This window comes from Seriola dumerili, unplaced genomic scaffold (assembly GCF_002260705.1).
Source record: "Seriola dumerili isolate Sdu_G_001 unplaced genomic scaffold, Sdu_1.0 BDQW01000025.1, whole genome shotgun sequence".
NCBI classification, from domain to species: domain Eukaryota; kingdom Metazoa; phylum Chordata; class Actinopteri; order Carangiformes; family Carangidae; genus Seriola; species Seriola dumerili.
Genome location: NW_019174280.1, coordinates 17,068,682 through 17,094,445, shown reverse-complemented (window position 1 = coordinate 17,094,445; position 25,764 = coordinate 17,068,682). Strand labels below are relative to the sequence as shown.

At 41.0% G+C, this 25,764-nt stretch overlaps 2 protein-coding genes across 3 annotated transcripts in view; one reads left to right on the top strand and one right to left on the bottom strand.

Annotated features, from left to right (window-relative positions):
- Nucleotides 1-2,999, top strand: part of slc24a4 (solute carrier family 24 member 4) — a 33,346-nt gene extending 30,347 nt beyond the window's left edge. For both annotated transcript variants that reach the window (XM_022737820.1, XM_022737819.1), the window contains exon 17: nt 655-2,999. In XM_022737820.1, the coding sequence (XP_022593541.1) occupies nt 655-804 (150 nt within the window). In that variant the 3' untranslated portion in view covers nt 805-2,999. The remainder of the gene's footprint in view (nt 1-654) is intronic.
- A 14,415-nt stretch (nt 3,000-17,414) lies between these two features.
- Nucleotides 17,415-18,359, bottom strand: tmem121 (transmembrane protein 121). Its single transcript, XM_022737942.1, has one exon. It carries the CDS (start codon nt 18,357-18,359, stop codon nt 17,415-17,417), a length of 945 nt encoding a protein of 314 aa, XP_022593663.1.
- Between the last annotated feature and the right edge of the window lie 7,405 nt (nt 18,360-25,764).

Here is a 25,764-nt window from a genome sequence, read left to right as displayed (position 1 = left end):
CAGGTTATGTAATTGGTTCATAAAAATGTAAAAAAAATTCCGCATCATAAACACTTTGTCTTTCCTGTCTTTCCTCTGGTGCACTGGAAATGATGCATTTTTCTTTTAGGAATAAACGGCTAGTTGTGATGCATTCAGTGATATTGGAATGTGAGACGTCTTACTAGAGAAAATAAACCAGAATGTAAACCAAAATCTCTTTATTGCAAATCAGAGTTCTCGTCAGAAAGTGGGACACATTTTCTTAAACGACCCCTTCACAATGTGATGTCAAATAAACATGGGTCCCCACACAGCAAGTGTGTGAAAATGTAAGACCTTGAAAACTGATGACACAGTTCCTGTCTCTGATTTACCCCATTTACTGTAGCTATAAACAAATGCAGCATCAGCACTCGTAGAAAGAATCCCAGTTTCATTAATAGAAAAAGATTATCTCGGCTTTAATAAAACAACTGGCCAAAAATGCATCTGATAGATTACCTTTTTGAAGATCAGATTTGCATATTACGAGGATTGGCTGCACAGTTAAGCTGTTTGGTATTGAGTCATCTTTTCAAAGACTGCCGTCAGAAAACTGATTAAGCGTAGGATTTTGTTTGGATAATAGTAGCTCCTATTCGTGCCTCTCTGATGTATTTTGTATGTGTGCAGGTTCTGGGGATCCACCTGAATAAGTGGAGGCTGGACATGAAGCTGGGCATCTATGTCCTGGTCCTGTATGCTGTCTTCCTCTGCTTCTCCATCATGATCGAGTACAACGTCTTCACCTTCGTCAACCTGCCCATGTGCATGGAGGAGTAGAGCACAGCAGCATGTCTCAGATACCAAAACCTCAGTGCTCCCATAGCAACTCCAAAATATCTTTTTTTCAGTAATACTGGACCTAACTGCAGACTTTTTTTTTTTTTTCCTCCCCTGCACTCTCCCCTGTAAGCTTTTCAGTCCCAATTATGAATCTTATTTCCTCAAGAGGCAGTACACTGTAATGGTGGACTCCATTCTATGTCTCTGATTTGTCCTCTTGTCACACAGTGCCGGTCCTGAATGCCCATTATTTTGGGCTTTGCCTGTTACTGCAGTAAAGTCTTTAGTTCCTCTGTGCACCTGTTAACTTTCTACCCATCTAGCATGCCTTTAGATGTCGGGGACCTCCAGAGTCATAAGTGCCCCTGTGGATTGTTGGTGTGTGTTTTCATTGTTCACATTGTAGATTTCCACACACCATTTTCAAAGTCTTTCCACAAACCAAACCAGAGTCTGTGAAGAGAAAAAAAACAATCCTACCACAAATGCCGATTCCAACCAAAACCCCTGTGTAGAGACTAGTCTCCTTAAAGTAATTCCTAAAAGATTTACCAAGTTACCCCAGCACTAAAGAAAAAAGTACACTCCTTTTTCCCTCTTGACCCCCTGGAGGAGGGCCTTGTCCTTGGCAGCTCCCCTCCTCCAGCCTGGACCTGACTCCCCTGGCATGGCCTCTGGCATCAGGGAGCAGATACTGTTAGCGCTTCACTTCACACACCCTGCGCAACTCTTCCCAACCCTCATCTGCTTGATCAAATCTGCTTTCTTTTCTTAAAAAAAAGACATTCAGGACACTTTGTGTCAAAATAATTCACAGTCCAGATCAGTTGACTGTGAGGGTGTTATGCATATGCAGCACTGCACAATGTAAACTTGTAAACACTTTTTTTGTTGTTGTTTTTTGTATTTATTTTTTCAAAACAAGGTTTTATCTAGTATGAAATGTGGAGGAGAGCTTGTTGCAAATATAGGACATGCCTGTTTTTCACTGAAACAAATTGCACATGGAAATGCTTTTCTTGCTTTGTGCTGTAAGGAGATTTGACCACTCAGAGGGGTATTCAGGCTGGTGGTGGCGACTCCACTCCAGCATTATTGTCATTCAGTGATGGGTCGTTTCACTTTTCCCTCTGCACAACTTCAGAAAAAAACTGTCTCCAGATATGTGGGATGCATCTGATTTTTGTCATCATCTGGTGATTTGTTCTCATCTTGAGACAGCAGCAGCATGGAGGTAGTTGTTATAAAAAAAAAATGCAAAGAAACCAGGCAGTTCTCAAGACTGACTCTGCTATAACACCCGTTGGCCAGTAGGGGGTACTGCAGCCCCTCTACCCAGGGCAAGGGTGCCAACCACAGCTGTCGGTTATCAGGGAAACTCAGAAAAGGACAACTCCAAGAGGTGGCGATGGTGATGGTCTCTTGATTTTGAGTTACATGTAGATATTGCACTTTAACAGCCATCCTCTCATTCTGAATCAACTAGTGCTTCCTTCTGTGCGTGTGTATTTTCAGTGTATATGTGACTGTGTGTGTGTGCAAGAGAACATTGTATGTGTGTGTGTGTGTGCGCGTGTGTGTGTGTGCGTGCGCGTGCTCAGTACGGGCCCACGCTACGTTTTCTCACACCAGGCTCTTGACTCTCAGACTGGAACTTCGTTAACACCATGAGCACACCCGCCTCTGTCTGCAGTGCATGCTGGGACATTAAACGCAGCTCCTCCACAGCACAGCAAAAGGCTGAGGGCTTCTGGGCGTATCCATGGAAACCGCCCCGACCCATTTTACAAAAATCGGCAGCTACGAGCTACACTGCAATCCAGACATTTTGACATCATGCAAAAATGCCTGTGAAGAGTCCACAAGTGAGGTGCAGAGACTAAAAACTGAAAAGCGTGCGGGGAGCGTTTTAAGTGTTGAAAATATTCCTCTGCCACACTGCTGGCAGCAGGCTCTTGTATATGCAATCTCAATGTAAAGAATTTATGTGACAGAAGGCCCCCTGCCAGGTTGCCATATAAAGACGGGGGATCCCCTGCGGAGATGTAACGTCGGTTTGTCTCGTAGTACTTGATGTGTGAGCTCACAGGTGTGTGTGTGTTTGACAGCTGAGGAACTAAGCCAATGGCACGGACGCTTCTCTAACAGTGGGATTGTGGAAAGTCTGATTTTTTTTTTTTTTTTTTTTTTTTTTTTTTTTTTTTTTTTTTTCTTCCCCCCTCTCCTACCTACACTTTTTTTTTCCCTCTTTCTCCACTTTTGTCCCCTCTTGCACAAGGGCATTAACTTTCCACCAACCCTAGCTGAAGGAGCAGAGGGGCAGCAAGGGAACACATGGACGGATGGATGACTTTCCTCCATTGCCCTCGGGACTTTGTCACTTTTCAGCGGACCTGCGTGAGAGCTGTCCTTAAGGAATTTTTTTAAAAGTTGGACCCCCTTAAGCTGCTACTCTATCGGGGTTCAAATGGCTGTGTTTACTGGATGGAGGTGACCACACAGGGCCTACAGACTTCTCCACACTCCCACTGACATCCTCGGACACCGACCTTCCTCCCCATCAACCTTCTCAGTGGGTCTTCTGTACATACAGGACCTATTTTTTTTTTGATGCTTTTTGGTGGGGGAAGGCATGTTTGTACTGTACTTTAGTTGATTCAGAATGTGCAGTGTTAAGGTTTCTTTTTGTGTATATTTTTGTTGTTGTCGCTCTGTGTGGTCATGTCCCGGTTGCCAGGTTTGAGTGGTAACACCACAGCATGAGGGGAAAAAAAAAACACACTGATCCTCTTTTTGTCATCATCTACGTCCTCACCGGTTGTCTGACTCACATCTTTGTTACCAAGTCACTTTTTTGGAAGAAGAAAAAAAAAAAAAATTCAAATGCCATACTTGTCGTAGCGCTGCATAAATCCAGATTGTACGGAAATCCTGTGTACAAAGTAAGCGCACACTTTAGAACACACGTTAGAAATGGCAATTGAACACAAGAGAGGACCGGTATGTATTTCTTGATTGAATGCGACCTGATGCACTGTGAGCTCAATGTGACGTGGGAGTTGTTTGTCAAGAATAATAAATGATTAAAAAATATATTTAATGTAAAGTTAGTTACTATAAAACATTACTGAGGACATCTGTATAACTTATATGAATGTATTGTCTTGCTATACTTGACATATCCAACCAATGCATTTTACTGTAAAGCAATAATGTGAAGAAAAAAAAAATAAAATGGCAAAATAATTCCTGTACATTTGTCTCATAAATTCTTGGATTGTTTGTGAAATACATAAATTAAATGAAGCCATTTGTACATGTATCTGTTGCTTGTGCTGTTTTGTTTTTAACAGCATGTACTGATATTTTAAATTATTTTGACTCGTTACTGTTCACGTTTTTTGCTTGTAATCCCTCACAGAAAAGCAGAGTCGAGTCGTTCATACATGTTTGAGGGCCAGAGGTAGAATTATCCAATATTCCCCAAAAGGCCCCAACATTAAGACAAATGTGTGTAGCAGAACTTGTGTTTTCACTTCTTTCCTACCCTGTTATTCATCTTACAACCCCTCAGATTCATTGTGACCATTGAAGGGAAAAAAGTATCTAAAGTAGTAAAAACTGGCTTCCTCTCACCAGTTGCAAGTCTTGTAGTTGATAATACTTGTCTACTTTTACTTGGAAGGTGATCCAGTGATTTAGTGTTGCACTGTCATAAAGTTGGGGGAGCTTGTCAGATAGAATAAAAAAAATTAATGAAGCCGTTTAATTAAAGAGGCCGTGATATCCTGACTTATAGTCCCCAGAGTAACGCAAGCTCAGGCTGTAAAGTCAGTGTACTGGCCCTTTAAGTGGGATTTTGAATGCGGGACTTTTACTTGTAATGGAGTATTTTTATATTGTTGTCTTGCTATTTGTTCTGAGTGCTTTTTCCACCACTCAGCCACTCTATTATAAGATGATCCTTTATCCTTTGTTTTGAGTGCTTTAAATTTCAATTTCTGAAAGTATAAAGAACAACTTAATTCAATTGCTGAACTGATCTAGCTATATCTTGTTTCTGTAATTCATTCTACTTTGTTAATGTCAGATTTAATTAACAGAAAGTGACAACACTGGGGGGGGGGGGGGGCACCTTCAGACTTGCTGACTCAAGGTTTCTCTTCAACCTAAAGCCAAATGATTCGGTGCAGCTTACATGGTTTTGATGTGAGCAGTTTAAGATAAGTAATAAATCTTTCTTGGTGAAATGACCCTTAAGGTAAAATTAATGAGTTTGATGTACTTCTTATGGCTACTCTGATGCACCAGCAGTGATTAAAACACTTTTCAAGAAAAGTAGTTTATGTCCCCTGAAAAACTGTAATATATTCTGTCCATATCACCCTGGCTTGATTGCATCCATTCTTTTTTTTTTCCATTCTGCCCGGTCGTGCTTTTCTTCAATCCAAAATTCACTCATTTTTAATTAAAGTTCCAGCATCTTCCGATCACATCAGCAGTGGATAAATTCACACTCAGTCAACTCAAAGTAATACCATGCAACAATTCTTTTAATTTTGGGATATGTGTGAGATTAGATAGCAAATAAATCATCTGGTTGAAGTGCTCCGGAAAAGAATATCTAAATGAACAAGTCCCACTTATGATTTAGACGATGCTGTAACAGTGTGGATTTCTCCCTGAGTGAATGATGAATAATGATTTATTGGCCCTTACTGGAAACTTGTCTTGTGCAATAATCAAGCTCAAGAGCGCTGCACTTATCCAGACAGGGTGATTGCAAACAATTTGTTATTTATAGTGACAGCTGGCAACATGTGAAGAGTCCATTGAGGGGCAAGTGATTGGGAAATTCATGTTTTGATTGCATCTTGCCTCCATCAATCTGGAGTTCCAGTCGGTGGCACCAGTAGGGGGCAATGTTGCAACAGGATTCTCGTCTCAAGTGTCGCAGACAAACTTTGTTGCAGCTAAGGAGAAAATTAAAATGGAGCTTCTTCACCTAAGTGACTAAAGCTCTGGCAACCCATGATATAAAGTTTCAAATATGAAACTGTGGCAAAGCGCTTTCCTTTTGATTTCATGCACAGAGAACATACTGCACACAATTTGTTAATGATGGATGTCCATGTCCTTCATCAGCCAGCAGACAGCTAGCCATCTGGTGAGACCAGCATGACTCGTGCAGGCTACTGGTGCTTCTCCCTAATGAGCCACCCTCTTGGCTACTGTGCTGCAGTTAACAAGCTTCTCTGTCAGCCGTGATCTTGTGCACTGATGAGTTCCCTCTCTGCCCCCTAACAAGCCCGTTTGGGCAGCTACTGCGTGTCTCCCGTGAACGCTGGCTTAACTCCCCTCCACCATTTGTTGTGGCACATTTAGAGACAAGGCCCACACATCCTGGCCTCCACATATATACAGTGCCATAATTCTGCTTTGAAAAGTTGTTTATCAGTTCGCCCGCCACCCCCACAGTTACAGTTTGAGGACATGTTCTTTCCTTGTTTGTGCCTTGCCAGTATTTTTGACACTACTCTGCTGTTTGGGTAAATTGCTGTGCTACAGTGATGGATGGTGAACAAACTGGGTTGCCACTGCTTTCTGCATTCCCTATAAAGGGCACCCTGTGCTGCTGAGCACAAGGTGTTTGTGTTGTGGGTCGCCCCTGTGTCTTTAACTACCAGGTTGGTCTGGCTTCCTCTGTAGCGTCCTGACATTGGCTGGCGAACGTAGACTCTTGGACTTTTGTTTAAAAGTTTAGTTCATCCAAATTACAAAGCAAGGATCTTCTCACCTTTAATAGTATTCAGCAGCCAGGAGAATAGTTTTGGTTTTGAGGTAAATTTCGGCCTCCAACCTGATTCAGTGAAAGTGGATGGAGTTTTGTTGTGGTCTTCACAGAAATAAAGACTACATTTAAAAAATTCAACACCAACATCTCTTTCGAGACACAGTGTCCCAGTTACTCTTGATAATTCACAGACCTCACTGTGTTTTCATTGGAAATACTTTATATGGTGAAAATTGCCTCAATGAACTTGAAAATTTTGCACAGGCCTTAATATAAAAAAATTAATGTCTTTTATATATTATGTAAAGCACTCGTGCAAACATGAATTTGCCTTGCTAATATCTAAAATTGCCCAGTTAAAAGTTTGTGTTGCGAAAACATTTTTTTTCTGCTTTCCAAAATGGTTTACTCTCAACCACTCAGAATAATCCTGTGACCCAAAGGTCGGGAACCAAAACCTGCTATTTATAATGTTTTAAGAATTTACCATCTCAGTCTAGACAGATTGTGATTCACGCAACAAACCTTTAAGAAGTAACTTAACACCACGCTGAAAAGCAGAACTTCACTGCCCCCTCTTTGTCACACACACACACCCAACCCCATCAGTGCTGCTGGGTGTCGTCAGAGGGTGTGCGTGTGACAGTGATGTCACAAAGTCCTGGGGTACACCTGTACATCACTGCAGCAAGGTGAGGACTTGCACCACCAGGTGTCAGAAAAAACAAGATTTTCAAAGGGTGTTAAGAAGACTTATTCATTAATGTGTGACAAATGTTATTTTGAATTTGGTTTTCTTATTTCTGCAGGAGAATCCACAAGCTCCAGTTTCACTTTGGTTTTCTATATCACTAGAAGTAAGTGATTTCTTTCTATTTCTTATTGCTGGTAACACATGATGATTGTATTCATTTTAACATTCAGTATACAGGCAATATCTCAAGGGTTATTTTGGGAATTGTACTCTCAACTGTGGTCTTGTCGTATTGTTTGATTTTATTGGTTTTCTGGGCACTGTCACCCGCACACTCTTTTTAATCTTTCTCATCTCTCCCCCTCTGCCCAACAGTTAAAATTCACTGGCTGAATCCATTTAATGTCCCTAAGCTAACAGTCCACGATCCTTAAGTGGTGCATTGCTTTCGTACTCCATTACCACCACGTGACCTTTCCCTGGTATTTAAACCGTCTGCAAACTTTATAACTAGATAAAATTAAAATAAACTGAATAATGATGAGGACAGTGACATTATCGCAGCTGTAACCTTCGGTCACTGGCTGTTTAGGTTCTTTTTTAGCAACGCAGATAATAATGAAGACACTTTAAAGTTGGCATAGAAATGAAGTCATAAACTCAAAGGACAGTCAGCTGTTTTTATAACTAACAGCAGGAATTTCTAGCACGATGCACGCTCAGCTTTCATTTATGCTTATCTGTTTATGACAGCCTCCACAGTCTTTTCCCCGGTGCATTGTGGCTCAGTGATTAATCCATTCTGCACATGCGGTACAGTTCATGAAGGTAACACAATACCTTCTTATCTATGTATGTATGAATAGTAAGTAGTCGGCCCTGGTGAAGCCAGCAGTGTGCAGTGGAGACTGATAGTTCTGATAAGCAAATCTGAAAAAAATCAACTAATGGTGAGTCATGCATTGAGCCTTTTACTCAAGGTTAGAGTTAGGATGTGTAGTGCGTCATACATCAGATCACTGAGTGCTGCGTTGGACTATGGTTAGGCTTTTCCACAGACATCCATCATTGCAAGAACACATTAGTGTTGGAGAGAGTCCAAGGTTGCATTTATTGTAGCCTGAAATATAGATTCACACTCAGAATCAAATGTAATTTTAAATTAAAAGAGAAAGGCCAGGGGCGTCGTGTAGCGTAGTGGTTTAAGCAGGCGCCCCATGTGTAGAGGCTACAGTCCTCGCTGCAGTCGGCCCCGGTTCGAATCCCGCATCGGACGGCCCTTCACTGCATGTCATTCCCCCCTCTCTCTGCCTATTAAAGGCATAAAAGCCCAAAAAAATATACTTTAAAAAAAAAAGAGAAAGGCCAACTCAGATGCATTACTCGGTTTTCAGTAGAAACCACATTCTTAACTCAGTGTATTGTTATCCATAATTAAAATTAGGTTCTTCCTCCTTTATTAGTGAATTATAGTTTGTTAACACTTTGCAAATGTTTAAAACATTAAATCATTGCTATTTTTAGTTTTTTTTGTGTGTAATGAATTTATTTCAGCACCAAGAGAGATATACAGTACTGCGCAAAAGTTTTATAGGCACTTTAGATGTTTGATTCCCTCACACAGTACCATCAGAGAGGCATCTGATCGGTTACAAATTCATGCTGCAGAATGAAAATGACCTCAAACACCCAGCCATAAGGGTTCAGAAAGAACTTTCTTCAGAGCCCTGATCTCAACATCATGGTGTCAGTCTGGGATTACATGAAGAGACAGAAGACACTGAGACAAACTAAATCCACAGAAGAACTGTGTCAAGTTCTCCAAGATGCTTGGAACAACCTGTCTGTCAAGAGTACCTTGAGAAAAAAACCTGTCAGCGAACTGGTGCTGTTTTAAAGACAAAGGGTGATCACACCAAATAGTGATTTAATTGAGTTTTTTTCTATTTATTGCAGTTCTATAGGGTTAATTGATTAATAAAAAACTATCCATGGTATTATTTTTTGACAGCATCCTTTTACTTTTAGTGTCTAAAAGAAGACTACTGTACATTTTATTCCTTATTGGCATTAAAATGATTGGATGTTTTGGGTGCGGGAGGTGTATAATTTAATTTTGTCAACATTGTTGGCTTAATGGAATCTATATGTGAATATATGAATCTATATGAATCTTTTATTTAGCCTAAGCCTACATGTTTAGCCTATGTAGGTGACTTTAATTACATGTTTAGTCAACAGTCTACCTCATGTCACCACAAGCATGCATTACAGAGAAGTTATTCTCTGTAATCTGAGACATGTGTACTGCGAACAAGGTTGTTTATATGATGTTCACACTCTTTCATACTGCATTTTCCTTAGAATTTATACAATACATAGGAATGTGTTATTGACAGTAATTTTTTTTTACAGTTTTGGCTAAAATATATTTGTAATTTCCATTTTAACACTTTGCAAATGTTGTTTCCCCCATAGCAGTTTGTTTGAAAGGTGATTGTATGTCTGCTGTAACATGTTGGCACAGTTAAGCCTAACTTGTTGCACAAGTATTTATTTATTTTACAAATGTAAGACAGATAATCACAATGGTGTTTTTTTTGTAGTCATTTTCATCTAGGACCTTTTTATTGTTTTGAAATATTAACTCCATAAGTGTTAAATGTAACATATTTGACATTAAGTGTTGACTGTTAACACTATGAAAGAGTTCATATTAAAAACTCAGGGTGAGAGATCTATTTTAGTCTACTCTACATGGGATTAGTGGTTTAACTAATCTAACTAATCCACAAGAGTGCATTTGGTGGTCTCACACTCAAATTGGGTTGATTTGAACTCTCAGAGTTTATTCCAAAGGCCAGAATGTTGTGTATATACCCTGTCCTCTTTAATATATTGAATATGAGCATAACCATCAATATGAAACAGGTTACTTTCGAAAGGTCTTAACTTTTATATGGAACAGGAAGTAGAATGTTGCCATGGATTCACAGTTACTGTGGGGTACAAAGTAGGCCCCATTTTCCCCCTATATTTGTTTAAAATCTGAAAAATTAAGTACGCAGAGTTAGCTTTTACTTTTTGCTATGTAACTTTAGATGTACTGACTTACCTATCAATGAATCTCTGACACTCAAGAAATCTTAAAAACTTAATTATCCTCAAGCAAGTTCTGAAGCGTCTCCATACCTTAGCTATTTATTATTTAGTAAGTCTTAATTATGAGTTTTCTTAATTTATATATATTTTTCTTTTGTGTATGCATTGCGCTTCCGGTTTTAATCCGCACTCATTACTTTTTTGGCCACTAGGGGCCACCGTAATAACCTGTAAACGTTGATAAACCAACATCGAGTACGACGGTGTAGCATTTCGCTATAGCAAATGGTTATAAATGTACACATCAAACAGCCATGGAGCAACATTAGCATTCATTTTGAGTCGTGCCAAATGTAAGTTCAAGATTCACTCTTCTTTCAGCTCTCTTCTGTTTTCTAAGCCTGGGGGAAATATCTGGCTCTTTAGCTGATAAATGCTCCACCATGTTCACCCGCCAGTATAGCTCATTTTGTTTGACTGGTGTTTTCACCTGAGAAGGTCGTGTACACTGGGTTTATCACAGCACCCACCAGTACTTCTGAAGCTTAGCACTTAACATGGTGTAACTCGTTTGTTCAGTCTACACAAAAAATTGAAACCAGCACTCGTGGTTTTATGGGAAGTTACCTGCTGTCACTGCCGCACAGGTGTTTTCAGTTACTGTTGCTGATTAGACCGCTGCTGAGGTTGAAATGGTTGAAGCTGCAGTATAATGGGAATAACATAACGTCGCCAAACTTCATGTACTTAACACTGGGGAACCCATTAGCAGAGTTGTTCTTGTTATTCTTCAGTAGGCCAGGTACAAGAAGAATCCATTATTAAATCTGTGAGGTTTGAAAGCTCTTCATTTTGAGTGATTATTTTGCCTCTACTATAGCTTTAAAGTAAGAGGGATGCGTGAATAATGTGTGAGTAATGCTGGTACTCACAGAAAACGAGACGCTCCTTGTGACTCCAGAACTTGCTTGAGAATCATCACGTTTTTAAATTCTCTTCAGTATCAAAGTAAACCAGTGACAGGTGTCTGCACATCCATGGCAACATTGCGAACGGGAATTCCTAATAGCTAATTCTGCTTACTTTTAATGTCAATAATTCAAACATAGGCTAATGTGAACAGGTCTCAAGTTCGAGCCAGGTAACTCACCGTCTCCATGGCAACGTTATACATTGTACTTCCTGTTTGATGGGGGTATCTTCTCGATTTTGGTCTGCAGTAAAACTCCACTAATTGTCTCACTAACTTTTAGCATCATTAGGTGATTAAACAAGTCCCTATATACAGTAGACAGTAAATACACTGCAGTTTTATGATAGAGGCACAGCCAGAGAGCGATTTCCATATAGATTACGGTGTGCAGTGGGTAGTATAGTTGAAGGGTTATGTAGTCAGCAAAGTGATTACGGCGTGAGAACGAAGACATTTATTAACAAGTAGGAAGCAACTACTGAAGCAACTGAGTGGACAAACTCCTTCAAGTCAGCAAATGCAAAGGTGGTCAAGAGAGAGTATGTAATACCGGAAAACACCACATTCATCCAACTGGTTCTGATTTAATTTAGCTGAGACTAAGTGCTTCAGGAAGTCATGGATACACAGTAAATCACAAGCAGAGAGAGAAAAAGTGCTTTTACTGACTTATTATAAATGGAGAGAGCACAATTTCATTCCTGATGCGCAGGCCTGGTGATTTATGGATGAATCCCTCGCTTGGTGGGTCTCGAAAAGGTGATCTGGTGCAGAGGCAGCCACAGGTAATTTATTCTACTCCCAAGTTTGCCATTTACATTTTCCCCTTCAACCACTTGCGCTGACAAGATTTATTCAAACAGTAGTGACATTATGCTGCTGTAAGCCTAACAATGAGGTGTGATCCAGACCACAGCAAAGATTTGGTCAGTCACAGACACAAAAAGTTTCTCAGTAGCACCAATGACTTATACATGAGGATATTTTTAATTAAATGTTGAACCTGGTTCTCAATTCCCATGCTTTGAAAAAAATAATTTTGCTGAGTCTAGAGTCTAGTTTAGACAGCATAAGAGATTTAATATAATATGAGTTGCAGCAGAGAGCCAACCAGTGCTTCATCTGCTAGTTGCCAAATTTTCAGACAGTTTGTCACCTCACATTGCTGTGTCTTTGGGACTTTTAGTGTTAAAAGATAAAACCGGTGTCATTTCAACATTTAGAGTTATTTCATATTTATATTCAACAAATCATTTTGCAGTGCATGAAGTGTGTAATTAGATTTTTTTTTTATAATCTACTTGTTTATGTTGCGCGGAGTCAAACCTAGATTAACTGCTGTCCCCGCTAACAAGGATGCTCTAAATATAGAGACCTGCATGTGACAATAAAATATGTGAGGTGACAAGATTTTGAGGGATTATTTATCGGGGGAGAGTTATATCTTCTTGTGGATGGATGGATGGATGATTGACAGTAAACAGTGTAATGCAACCTAGGCACAGTAAAAAAAACAATTAACAGAAACTGATTGCACCCTGGTGCCCTGCTGTATATAATGTAATGATGCAACAGTGACGTCCTGGGTTTGAGTCTGACCAAGAAAATTTATCATATTTAAAGGACAGTTCAGGTTTATTAGGGCCCGAGCGCACTGGAGGGTGTTAGGACCCTATTGAAATTGCTCTGTTTTTATAGTTTTGATCTTTACTTTTTGCCAAAGGAACTGCTGTGTGGAAATGTGGAAAATACAGCAACATTACTTCTCTCTTGACAGGGTAAAAAACTTGTTGTTGAATGCACATTGTATCAAGGCAGAATTCAAGCCTAATGATCTAAACCATCAGGAGGTAAAGCCAAAAGTGAGTGCAGCCACAGTGTTCGTAATAAGCTAATGCCTCACTGCATGGGAAAACTGTACGAGTGCACTAATGGTAAGTGTAGGTCAAAGTTGAACCAGGAAAGTCTGTTAACTATGATGGATAATTAGGAGAGGGCATAGTTTGCATGAGGCAGTGCACAGCATGAGGCGCAACGCGCAACCCTATAAAGCAGCTAAAGCGGATGCTGTAACTATAACAGAATGTAAGCAATCACAGCAACAGTTAACTAATGTGGGTATACAAACCTCTTTGATGTTATCTTCCAACTTGAGATTTCTCTGAATGCTGATGCACAACATTAACTTTAACTCTACTCTACTTTACTTTACAGTGGACTTGGCGCTGTCAGAGCTTCAGCCTCCTGTCAATCCCAGCATCCCACTGGACACGTGTTGTGCAGGTGAGCATATGTGTGATCAAATATCTTTAGTGGTAAAACTTGGTGGGAAATCTGGGCAGGATGTGCCACTATGGTCCATACTCACTCTCGGAAGTACCTGCATTGCTCTGTAAACATTTTACCACCATGTTTTTTTTTTACCAGTTTTTACCATTATGTGGCACATAAAACTGAATACAGCTGCCAAAACCAGTGTGTAATAGCCGATGTGTGCAGCATAGCATGTTGATATTTTGTGTGATGCTTACCTAAAAGCATTGCTGCTGTTGCCATCTTGGTTGCAGAGTATGAAGTTATTGATTTTGATTTTCCTGAATTACTGGAATCCAGGAATTATCTGGGGTTAATGCTCTCTCTCTCTCCCTCTCCCTCTCTCTCTCTCTCTCTCTCTCTCTCTCTCTCTCTCTCATATTATCTTCTGTCAGTCTCAGCTGTTGAGCATCCAGTAATGACAATGTCTAAATGAATAAATCAACTAAAATGAAATATGCACAACACACCAAATAAACAACTGCAGGAAGCCTTAGTCATGAAGCTGTTTACAAATATGAGCATGAATTCAACAGTAGGAGATCCCCACAAAAATTTGGAAAACTACTCTACAGTTAGTCATTTTTTAAAATTATTAATTATTATTATTAATTTCACATGTCAGTTATTAGGCCTTACACAGGAGAGTTACTGTAAGACAGGAGCTGAACTGAAAACAGACAACCAGAATGAACTAGATGTGCCCGGAGAGCTACGCCTCAGAAATGTTTAATACTCCACCAGCAAGAACGATCAATATGTTTCTACAGAGGAGATTCCAAGGGAAGAGACTGGCAGCTTGAGCAGATACTGTAAGCCCCAAACTGATCCTGCTCACGCAGTTTGATGAGCTTGAAGCATCAATGTAATGGGCACAGGGAAGGAAATTAGCACTTCTGTGTGTATATTTAGTTTGTTGCCGTGGTGAAACTTTTGCCTATTTTGCAAAAAAAAAACTTCCCGAGTTAGTAAGCAGCCATAATATACTGTAACTTAATACTAACTAAAATATATTATATAGATTATAATTAAGCTGTTGCAATGGCTGTCTTTGCTTTGCTGAGGACAGTTGGCAGTGCAGTAGGCAAACCAACTTACATCTTTCCCCTTAGTGTAATTTTACCCCTGCAACTGATGACAGCTTTAATTAATAAAAGCTTAAATCCCAATGATGACTGAATGTTTGTTCTGGTCTTTGCAGGCGGGTCAGTCTGATTTAGCTCTAGTGGTTCAAATAATGACAGCTCTGCACTACTATTTTGAGAATCATGAATGAAAACAGTATGATCTCTGAAAAAAGACTGTACATTATGTTCATGTAAGGTAAAAGGAAACTGTCACCACTTTAAGTAATCATCCAGTCTCTTTGTCACTCTGCCGCTGACAGCTATTGTTAATGGAGTGGGGCCATTCAGGGTCTGAGAGTGTGTCTTTGTGAGCTGAGATCAGCAGTTAACCTTAGTTAACCTCACAACAGTAAAGTGACTTTCCTCCCGTGCCTGACCTCTCCACCTCCCACCACAACACTCGGGTCAGTTAATAATTTTCCCTGTGGAAACATGAAGGCGATTCATCAGCTGTAAAAGCTGTATTTAATAACCGATACCGGGCCGGTGCAGAGAAGATTAGTGTTAACAGAACAAAAAAGCAAGTGGGGAGGTGATAATGAGAACTGGGAGGAGGAGAGAGACACAACTTGAGAAAAGGTTCATACATTTTTATCGCATTTTAAAGATAAATCTATTGCTTGCTTTCCCCAAATGTGGTAGCCTGAGGGGTAGAAAATTAATGCTGGAGTCCAGGCTGCTCAGCCTGATGTGCTGTGTGGATTCTTCCATGCAAAACATAACACAAATGACTTTGCTGCTATGTTGCTGTCATTTAGTTGTTGCTGTCAAGCACAACAGGAGCACTTAATACTTCAGAATTTAGCTAGAAATAATATTTTGATCAATCATAATCAATATCAAAGAAGAAACCATGCTGTTGTCATTATTCTTTTATTTATACTTTTATTAAAACATCATTGGCCTCCAACAAGTAAAGAATGTACATAATAATAATAATAATGATAATAATAATAATAGTAGTAATAATAATAATAATAATACTTAACTGAATAACATCAGAAAAAGTATTTTTGTTTGTATGTTATTGTATTTATCTTTTTTCTTTTGTCAATTCTTCAGTGAGGCGTTCGCTGGATCTCTGCATTCTTTGACTTCAAGGCTTGAGCTAGTTTTAGAGGAATGTACAGTACAAGAAACAAAAAGTATCTTTCCCCCATCATCTTGTTTTTTTTTTTTTCTGACATCACTACATATTTTGTCTCATTTGCAATTCATGACACACATGGACACTCACATCTCTTCCAAAACGGTTTGAAATAACCGAAGCCTCCTGTGGCGAACACACACGCTTTCCGGCATACATACTCTATAGACTAGTGTGCGTGCACATAGACACACACACACACACACACACACACACACACACACACACACACACACACACACACAGAGTAAAACACACGCTTGAATGCCTGCAGTGGATGCTTTAGTGCTGAGCTCCGGTGCTTTAATCAGACCTTTGGTCGTAAAGCGTCACACTGACCGAGGCAGCAACTTCCACCGAGCATCTTTCTCAGCAGAACCAACACACAAGGAAAAGCATTCGTCTGCCACCAGCCTTGCTCTAGCACAGCACAGATAGCCCCTCTTGACTGACCCTTGTCACTCTCTGCTCCTCCTCTCCATCAGTGCTTCACATTGAGTGGTATGTCCTTTGGTGCTGGAATTCAAAGGAAATGCCACAGATGCACTGTTGAAAAAGTGACCTTTAAAAAAAATACAAGATACTCACCGGGGGGTGGGGGGACTGGGCTGCACACTGTGGAGATTGTCTCTTAATAAAGTCTGAACTTTTAAAACATTTGAAACAATTAAAAACACAATAGCACGATAAAAACGCTTGACTTCATTTTAAAGTCTGCTCGCTGCACTCAGTCAAGTGTAGGTTTACAGTATGTTCTGACAGGCAGGTGATGCTGAAAATCTCTTTTATGGTTTCACAGTTGTTCATGTGGGCTTGACAAGAGCAGAATATCATCCTGTCATGCAGCTGATTTCTCTATCTACCTTCCCTCCTGGAGAATTTCATAAAAAGCAGTCAGTTTCTAATGGTGCCGAGTCCAGCGCTGGCGGTCATGTGTCGATGACGTCCTGCGCTGGCGAAGGTTCATGTGGCAAACTGGTGGCATTGGGCAGCGGCTGCGTGTGGCTGACAGAGTTCTGCTGCAGCTCTAGCGCCATGGCGTTCTGTGGGTGGGGGAACTCCTTCACCTGTCTGCGGTACTCCAGNGTGGGGGGGCTAGACCAACTGTCCATTTTACAGAACATAATGTCACTGGGCTGCACACTGTGGAGATTGTCTCTTAATAAAGTCTGAACTTTTAAAACATTTGAAACAATTAAAAACACAATAGCACGATAAAAACGCTTGACTTCATTTTAAAGTCTGCTCGCTGCACTCAGTCAAGTGTAGGTTTACAGTATGTTCTGACAGGCAGGTGATGCTGAAAATCTCTTTTATGGTTTCACAGTTGTTCATGTGGGCTTGACAAGAGCAGAATATCATCCTGTCATGCAGCTGATTTCTCTATCTACCTTCCCTCCTGGAGAATTTCATAAAAAGCAGTCAGTTTCTAATGGTGCCGAGTCCAGCGCTGGCGGTCATGTGTCGATGACGTCCTGCGCTGGCGAAGGTTCATGTGGCAAACTGGTGGCATTGGGCAGCGGCTGCGTGTGGCTGACAGAGTTCTGCTGCAGCTCTAGCGCCATGGCGTTCTGTGGGTGGGGGAACTCCTTCACCTGTCTGCGGTACTCCAGGAAGGTGGACGCCTTGGTGGCGATGGCCACCACGTTCTTGCCGACAAAGATGGTAGAAACACGGCTGTCCTGAAACAACACCATGTTTACACCACGTATAAGGATGGTGACCACGTTTATGGTGACCAGACTCAGGACCGGGTACAGCATCATCTTCTGGGGCGACATGTGCTCTCCCTGCATGCTGATTTCACTGAGCGACACGCAGGGCAGGATGAGCAGCAGGATGTAGCAGTAGAAGAACATGAGGCCCTCGGCCCAGATGGGCAGGCCTGTCCGCTGGGGCTCCCACAGGTTAGCTTGGATATCTAGCAGGTCCAACAGGTCCAGAGCCACCCAGAACAGACGGCTCCTCATGTCCTCCTTCTTTCGGAAAGTTCTTACATATTCCATGCTATCCAGAGCCACTAGAACCAGGTACAAACCTGGTACACACACGGATAATAATAACGTCAAAGCCTTCCGTGCCACTGTCTCCAGACTTTTCCTGTCAGCTTTGCAATTCTGGAAGACAAAATAGAGTTTGATCTCCAGAACAAAGATGTACAGAAACCACAGGATCATGGCGTATCCTCGGCGGGCGGTGCGCACCTCGGCACCGACCCACACTGCCACATATCGCAGCACTATGAGGAAGCATACGTCCCCTACCAGCACTATAATACACACACCGATCTTTCTGGGACCCTGGTTCTGCTCCACCAGGTAGGCGTCCATGAAGGCCATACTGGTCATGATGACGATGGTGGTCAGGCACACATGGCGTTTGTCTGGGGGCGGCAACACCATGGCGAGGGCACCTGCTGGCTCTCACTCTCTCTCCACAGCTTTCAAAAGTAAAAATAAAATGGTCCAGAAGGTAAACGCAGTGCTGTGTCCGCTCCAAACCTTTATGGTTGGAGGAAAAAGGGTATTTAAGGTGGTCTGACAGCTCTGGTGTGCACAGGAGCAAAAGTCCAGCAACAGTGTATCTTATATTAAAATGATACTATAAGTCACACACTAATAGTCCATTGAGGAGGACGGTTATTGTAGCGTAGAAGCAGAGCTGTGTGTGGAGTCAGCGCAGAGATGCTGGCTGCTGATTGCTCTCAGACCATGTGAAAACAGGAACATCACCTCGTTACTCAGCGCACTTCCATTGATCCAGCTCTGCCCCTGAGCAGCAGCTACACTGAGGGCTCTACAGCTGACACACCATGACTGATAGTAATCCACACACAGTCAAATGGAGAATACTCTCAGAGTGGGTTTGGTCTAATGGACATGTGATGGGATTGCGGGACACGGTGCTGCAGTGTGGAAATGTTTATGGAGGTGTTTAGTCTTGGATGAGACAGTGTAGGAAGCAACAGTGTGGCTTGCGGATGTATGCGTGTGTAAGCCTGTGTTGCTGCTCAGCATGTGCCAGGAATTCCTCTTTGGGTACTCCTGTAGATGGTGGTGCAGTGTGTGTGGCTCCTTGCAGTCCTGCAGTGTGTGTGAAGGGAAACGAAGGAGAGAGAGGAGAGGAGTCTGCAGTGGCCAGAGGCCTCCAGTCGCCATAAATCACAGAGACAGCAGGTCACTGGCCCATGAGGCCTTGCGTCCAACGACGGCTTCCCCGGGGGGAGGCTCTTACACAGGTCTGAAGATCCATCCTTTCTCCCTCCTCTTGCCACGTGCTGGCCTCTCCACAGCCTAGAGGAAGGAGAAATAAAGAAGAGAAGAGGGGGAGGGCAGAGGAGAAGGAGAAAGAAACCTGTCAGCACTACTGGGCCATATAACACAGTTTTCATTGCAGTCCTCCACATATGAGGAGACAAGTAATGTGTGAGCTTGGCTCAAACAGCCTATTTCACTGTAGATAGGATAGAACGTATTGCACATGTTACAATAAGACTGCTTCAGGATGTCATTACCTCTCCATTGTATGTGAAGCGCCTCAAGACATCTGGATGCATGCTTAATATGCTCAGATGATAATGTTATTGTATTCAACATATTTGGGGCCAGAATAACCACTAGTTTAATTTGAGGAGTTGAATTAATAGAGGATTTATTACAAGAAATTGCAGAAACCAATTTTAAAGTCTCATATAGTAGCAAAGGGCTCAGCACCTCTCTTTTTTTTCTTGCATTACTTGGCACTACATTTTCTTCTTAAGCCAGGGTAAATGAGAAAAATGATGGCAATGGGTTCATTTCCTGCAGGTATTGTGAGTTGGTTTGGTGTAGTTTCCAACTGAAACAAGGAAATCATGATTTACTGAAGGATTATAGGACACTGCTAAAGTTTTCTTGCGTTGCATCTGCAGCACAGAAAACAAAGCTACATTTCAACTATCATGTGTCTCCTTCTTGCGTGCTCAGTGTCTCAAATTTGTCGGAACTGTGTATTGATAATGATAAGCTTGTCCACATTTTATTTTCCTCAGTTCAGGCTTCATCATGCAGTCTGCAATTACAGCCTATTTTCGCAGAATGAAGATTCAGTTTTGACCTCTTTTTCATTCCACCTGATGTGTGTGTTGAGGCGTGTGACAGGTTGGGTCAGAGAGGGGCTATCATCAGCGGTCCTGTTGGATGTTTACATCATTTTATTAAAGGGAAAAAAAAAAAAACCCTGTGCAGATGCCGAGAGCTTAACTTTCCAGCAGGAGCCCACCGTGTAACAAATAACAGCATGTCTAAATATTAGCATGGAGAGAAAACAAATCCGAAGAAAGAAAAAGGGAAATGAAATGTGTTAATTGAGCAGAAACGTTGCCCTCAGTTCAAGTTTGGTTAGCTTCCGCAGAAACTAGAATTTATCTGTCGTTCTGTTCGTTTTCTGTCTGCTCCTCCTGTCACTGGATCCTTCAGGCAGAACACGAATAAATCACATTAGTGTTTCTGTCAGCTGAGGTACATCTCAAGTCAAGATATGACTGTATCATTCAGGAAGCCCTGCCAGTGCTTGTATAGATAAAGTAAGCAAATGACCATGATACTAATGTCTAATGTAGACATCACAAAATAGTTCACTTCACCATGCAAGTATTGGACAAGTTTTGACCTGATGCTGGTCCTTAAAGAACAATGAAGAGGATCTGTGAAGTGATTACAATTCATCCTGAGGGGACCATGAATGGGGTTAGGGTTAATGTCACCTTTATCTGCAACCCACCCGATAACTGGGATATTTCACTCAAAAAACACAAATGATCTAACTCATGGTGGTGCTAGAGAAAAAGCCAGGAAACCATGAGACCCAGTGGGATTCATCTTCTGAGGAACACAAATGTTTGTACAAAATTTCATGGCAATCCATCTAATATTTGTTGTGACATTATTAAGTGGTGGATTGAGCAACCAACAGACTGACAGATCGACATAAGCATTTGTAGAGCCACACTGCTAACGTGGCTAAAAATTCAATATTGATCTTTAATACATGTATCAACAAAGATTAGGCTACTAATGGCTTTATCAATGGTTTATAAATTCTTTACCAATGCTTCATAGATCAGTGCCAGTAATAAGATCAAATCTTGGGTTGTTAATAATAAAGTTATAAATGTTATGTGATCCATTAATAAATTCTCATGGCTTTCTCACTTTCTAAAAACCCTGCAGCTATAAACCTTAGTATATTGTTGATAAACGGCTCTTTGGTCATATTGTTTGTAGCCTTTTCCGGGAAGCAACCAGCCAAAGTGAGTTTTTACAATCTGATAACCCAGAAGTTGTTCTTATTAATGGCTGTAACTGATCTATAAAGCATTAGCAAACGATTTACTAACCATTGATAGAGCCATCAATTAATTTTATAACGGGTGCCTCAGTAAAAGGTGGTTCAGAGGTCGCAAAAAACATTAGCAAAACAGGGAATGTCACAACCTTACCTTTGTCATCAATACTGTTTTTAACAACAACTGAAGGCCAAAGCTTAAATGTGTGCTCTTGCCATTTACTGAACTTTTAAGCAAAACAATTGCAAACCTTTTAGTGATATTGATTTGCTTCATTTTAGGCCAATCCAGACATGCATTAGAAATTATTCCACCACTATGCTTACTTTTCTAAGTCAAACATTTATATTTCACTCCTATTTTGACTAAGTGAGCTCTTGATATGACAAATTTAAGTATGCGATAAATAAACATGAGTTTGTTTTCAGCAGTACTGTGTAAAATCACCACAGCAAAATGGGCTTGAATGGGGTTCAGAGATTATGGAGAGGTTATTTTTCATCAGAAAATACCACCCCTGAAGAACATGAACTGTATGTACATCCATAGGATGTGTGTAGGTCCAAATTAAAACACCTACCAATGCATGCACAGCAGAATTAGGAGATTACCCATTGATTATTAACATTAATAAAACAACACTTGCTTACACTTGGTTTTGGCTAAATCTTAAATTGAGCCCCCAAGACACATTGAGATTTCAGGCGCTACAAACCCAAGAACTGAACCCCCAAAAGTGTCCCCTCTGCCAGCTAGTCCTCAGACTTTCTGATCAAACAACACCCAGTACTGTTCAACCTCCCGGCACTGTTTTCCAACACTAATCAGAGAAAACCAAATTATTTAATTAACAAAAGATGCCTATCTGGAACATTGTAAGAATCAAACCAAAACTCAAAACAAACTTAATTGCTATTTGGCGCCTAAACCATGAATATAAATTGGCAGAGTATCTCTTCGCTGTCAGACATACTAAGCAGAGACAGACTGAGTGACCACAGTCTGAGCACAGAGAAGGACGACACAAGAAGTCCTGGCCATCAACAGAGGAAAGTGTCTGTGGTCACTGCACGACAGGTGCAGTACAGACAGAGACACACTTCTTCTTAAAATGTGACAAATATAATATCAAAGATATTTTAAGAAGTTCGATTTGTTAATCCCAAATTTCACAGAGCCAGACGACAGTGAAAAGCAACAGATTTTATTAGCAGAGCGACGTGCAGCGTATTTAGCTGCACAATATGTGACTGCATGTCATAAACTGAGAGACACATCATTAAAACAGCATCGCTGAATGTGACAAATAATCATCTTGACTTAGTCAATCAAACATATGGAACGCACGCACACACACACGCACACACACGCACACACACACACACACACACACACACACACACACGCACACAAACACTATTTATTTTACTGAAATATTTTTTTTCTCATCTCATTATTATCCTTAACACTGGAAATATTGTGCACTTGACATTCCAGCCAATAAAATATATGAATTTGAAATGGAATTGAATTAATATACAGAAAAAACCCAGCTTTAACAACTCCCTTCAAGAATTTCACTGGATGCATTGTGCATTGTCTTTGCAAAGCAAAATAACATGTTACATCTAATAACATCTCAAATCCCAGGTTGTCAGTGGAAGCCCAGTTTAAGAGGAGCATGACACCACAATGAGTCTCATTTGTAATCCAAGCATGGATTTCAATGTTTAAAACCCATTATGTAGAACAGGGCCTAAGTAAGAGATTAAATTCATAAGATGGTGATTAATTGACTGATTAGCAGAATGCTGTGGATCATTAACATGCTATAGGGAAGAGTTCTGCCACATATACAGTACATCACATCATCATTTAAACGTCATTAATTATCAAAAAAGACTTTGAGATTGTTTCCCTAATGAACGGATTACAGCCGGCGTGATTATATGAGTGCGCTAAATTGGATGGTTTGAACCTCCCAGGAATTATGACTTCTGCAGCGAAACATGGATCCCAAGATGTCATCGGCCTGATTCGATGCCTTTATGAAACAGGAAGCTGATGAAATTTGACAGTAATAGATGATTATTAATCCTTTCTGTCATATACTGTAGAAAAGTGCCTTTGTCTGTGTGAAATGATGACAGAAATGCGCTGCACTGTTTTGCATATTCTGTTCAGCATTTATAATGTATCACTCGAGGCTGGAGATTAGCACACGGTGTCACCGCAGAATTGGAAAAAAAAGAGGGAAAGAAATGTCCGTTGATATTTGATTTGACAGCTGTGACGAGTATCATTTCACATCTTTGCTTAACTGTTCTCCTGTAAGAGCACTTGGACTCTGTGCTGCACCCTGTACGTTTCAGCTCTGCTTATATGCTTCAATTACAGCGTATTAATTATGGTGTACTATAAATAGGCAACATGGAAGGATGTGAACTGGCAGTACAACATTTCTTCACAGAGGGAGGCTATTATTGTGTCTGTGGTCCAGGCCATTATCTCTCTAAACAGCCAGAGCTTCCTTGTCAGGCAGTTATATTAACAGTTACCCTCCCTGACTGGCTGCAGGCCTCCACATGGATCACAACAAGGACAAAGAAAGTGGTATCAGTGCTACTTTTTTTGTTTGTTTTGCCAGTTGTTCCAAAAAAAAAAAACCAAACAATGCAGACGGTCTGTTTAGGGCAAAGAACAAAACAGTCGGTACAACTGGAAGAAGTTTGGCACAAGATCCTTCCACTCTCTGCTCTGTGGAGGAATAATCAAATCAAAAGCATATAGCCACTTCCAGGTGCTGCTTTTGAACGTGCACAAAACTGATTTTATTTAATCACCTGTTTTCTTGCTAGATGGATGTTTGTCTTTTTTTTTAAGTGCAAGCTTAAAGCTTAAGGATAATGAAGTTCCAAGAAGCTTTTCTCTTAACACTGACGTGTTCTGACACTTGATACACTTTGCGAGGGCTGAGCTAGCACTTGTTTACAGCAGCAAAAATCATTTCATCCTGCAACTGTGGATGATGTGCTCTGTTACCTGTCGGCTTCAAAGAAGACTGAGATGTTTATGCTTTTGGGAAGCTGAATTATTATGCATTAAATGTATCGTATTGCATCCCCAACTCTGCTTTCTCTCCACGCTTCTGCTCTCCTCTCTCCCGCCTCATCACTCCAAGGATGATCAAATGTTTACGTCAATGTCAGGAGCACTGCAGTGGGACCACGCAGGTCTCCAGAGTGGTCCGTTTTGTCCGATATTTATGTCAGGTTGTCTTCATTAGGGCCAGAATGAGACCCATATGTCGTCTTGGCTGCTAGCCATCTCCATCATCTCAGCAGGTGTTCTGCGCCGTCCTTTGTGTTACAGTCAGCGCTTGGCTAGTTTTGGGAGAGGTGGCAGATTGCTTTGAATTTGCCCAATACACAGAGTACAGCTCAGCACAGCTCAGCCGAACAAAGGCTCACACACACACACACACACACACACACACACAAACAAATTACCACACACATTTGTAATAGACAAGTATGCACACATACACACACGTGCACTCATATGTGCATGTTCGCACACTTTCCTTGCCTGAAAGGTTGCTGACAGGATTGCAGTCTGCTGGCCACGTCTTTATCCCATCTTTCATAGTCTGATAACGTTCTGTAACCACACACTGATCGCATGCATCCTGTACTGACTATAACAAAGCAAGGTATTATATCCCCAAATCCCTGGATGCATGTTAAGATGTGTCTCATGATCCCTGCTGGGACCAATAACCAACCTGGCTGCAATCGAACATGTCTGCTTGATTCCCGCAGTTGCACTGACGAATGTGTGTGACATCTCTTAGGCGCTCGGTGCATTTCTTAACCGTATTAAAACCACCAGACGCAGCTGCCCTCATGGGGCTTAGCTTTGTCTGTGATGCATTATTCGCAGTGTATATCTACTGTACCTAATGGATCACTGTGGTGGTCTATTGAAATTCTGAACACTCTATTTTACATTTTATTGTCATTATTTTTGGTAGGTTCAGTCCTTTCCACCTGTATTGTGCCATTCAAAGGCACCCATCTCAATTAGCCAAAACAAAATACACAGGGTTTATATGTTTCTTGCTGCTCTTAGATTCCCAGTCTCTTGTTTTCTTGTTATCCCTGCATAATATGCTTGTAATTGCTTATGAGGTTGCACTAGGTTAGAATACAGAGGAGGATCGGAAACTAAGAAGGGGGTCGTGTTTTGTAACAGTGGCTAAGCTCATTTTTTATCACCTATTATGGTTGATTAAGGCTGATCCTCACTCTACTTTGCCATGTCACATTGTGTATGTGATAAGCACTGAAGGTTCATTTGAGCACATAACTGTAACTAACCCAGTCTGTATTCGGGCTGTCTGTGCTTTTAAATAGCTGTGGGTGTTGATCAAACGCAGCTGAAATCAAACATGCTGCACACGACAAAGGATGGATAGCTGC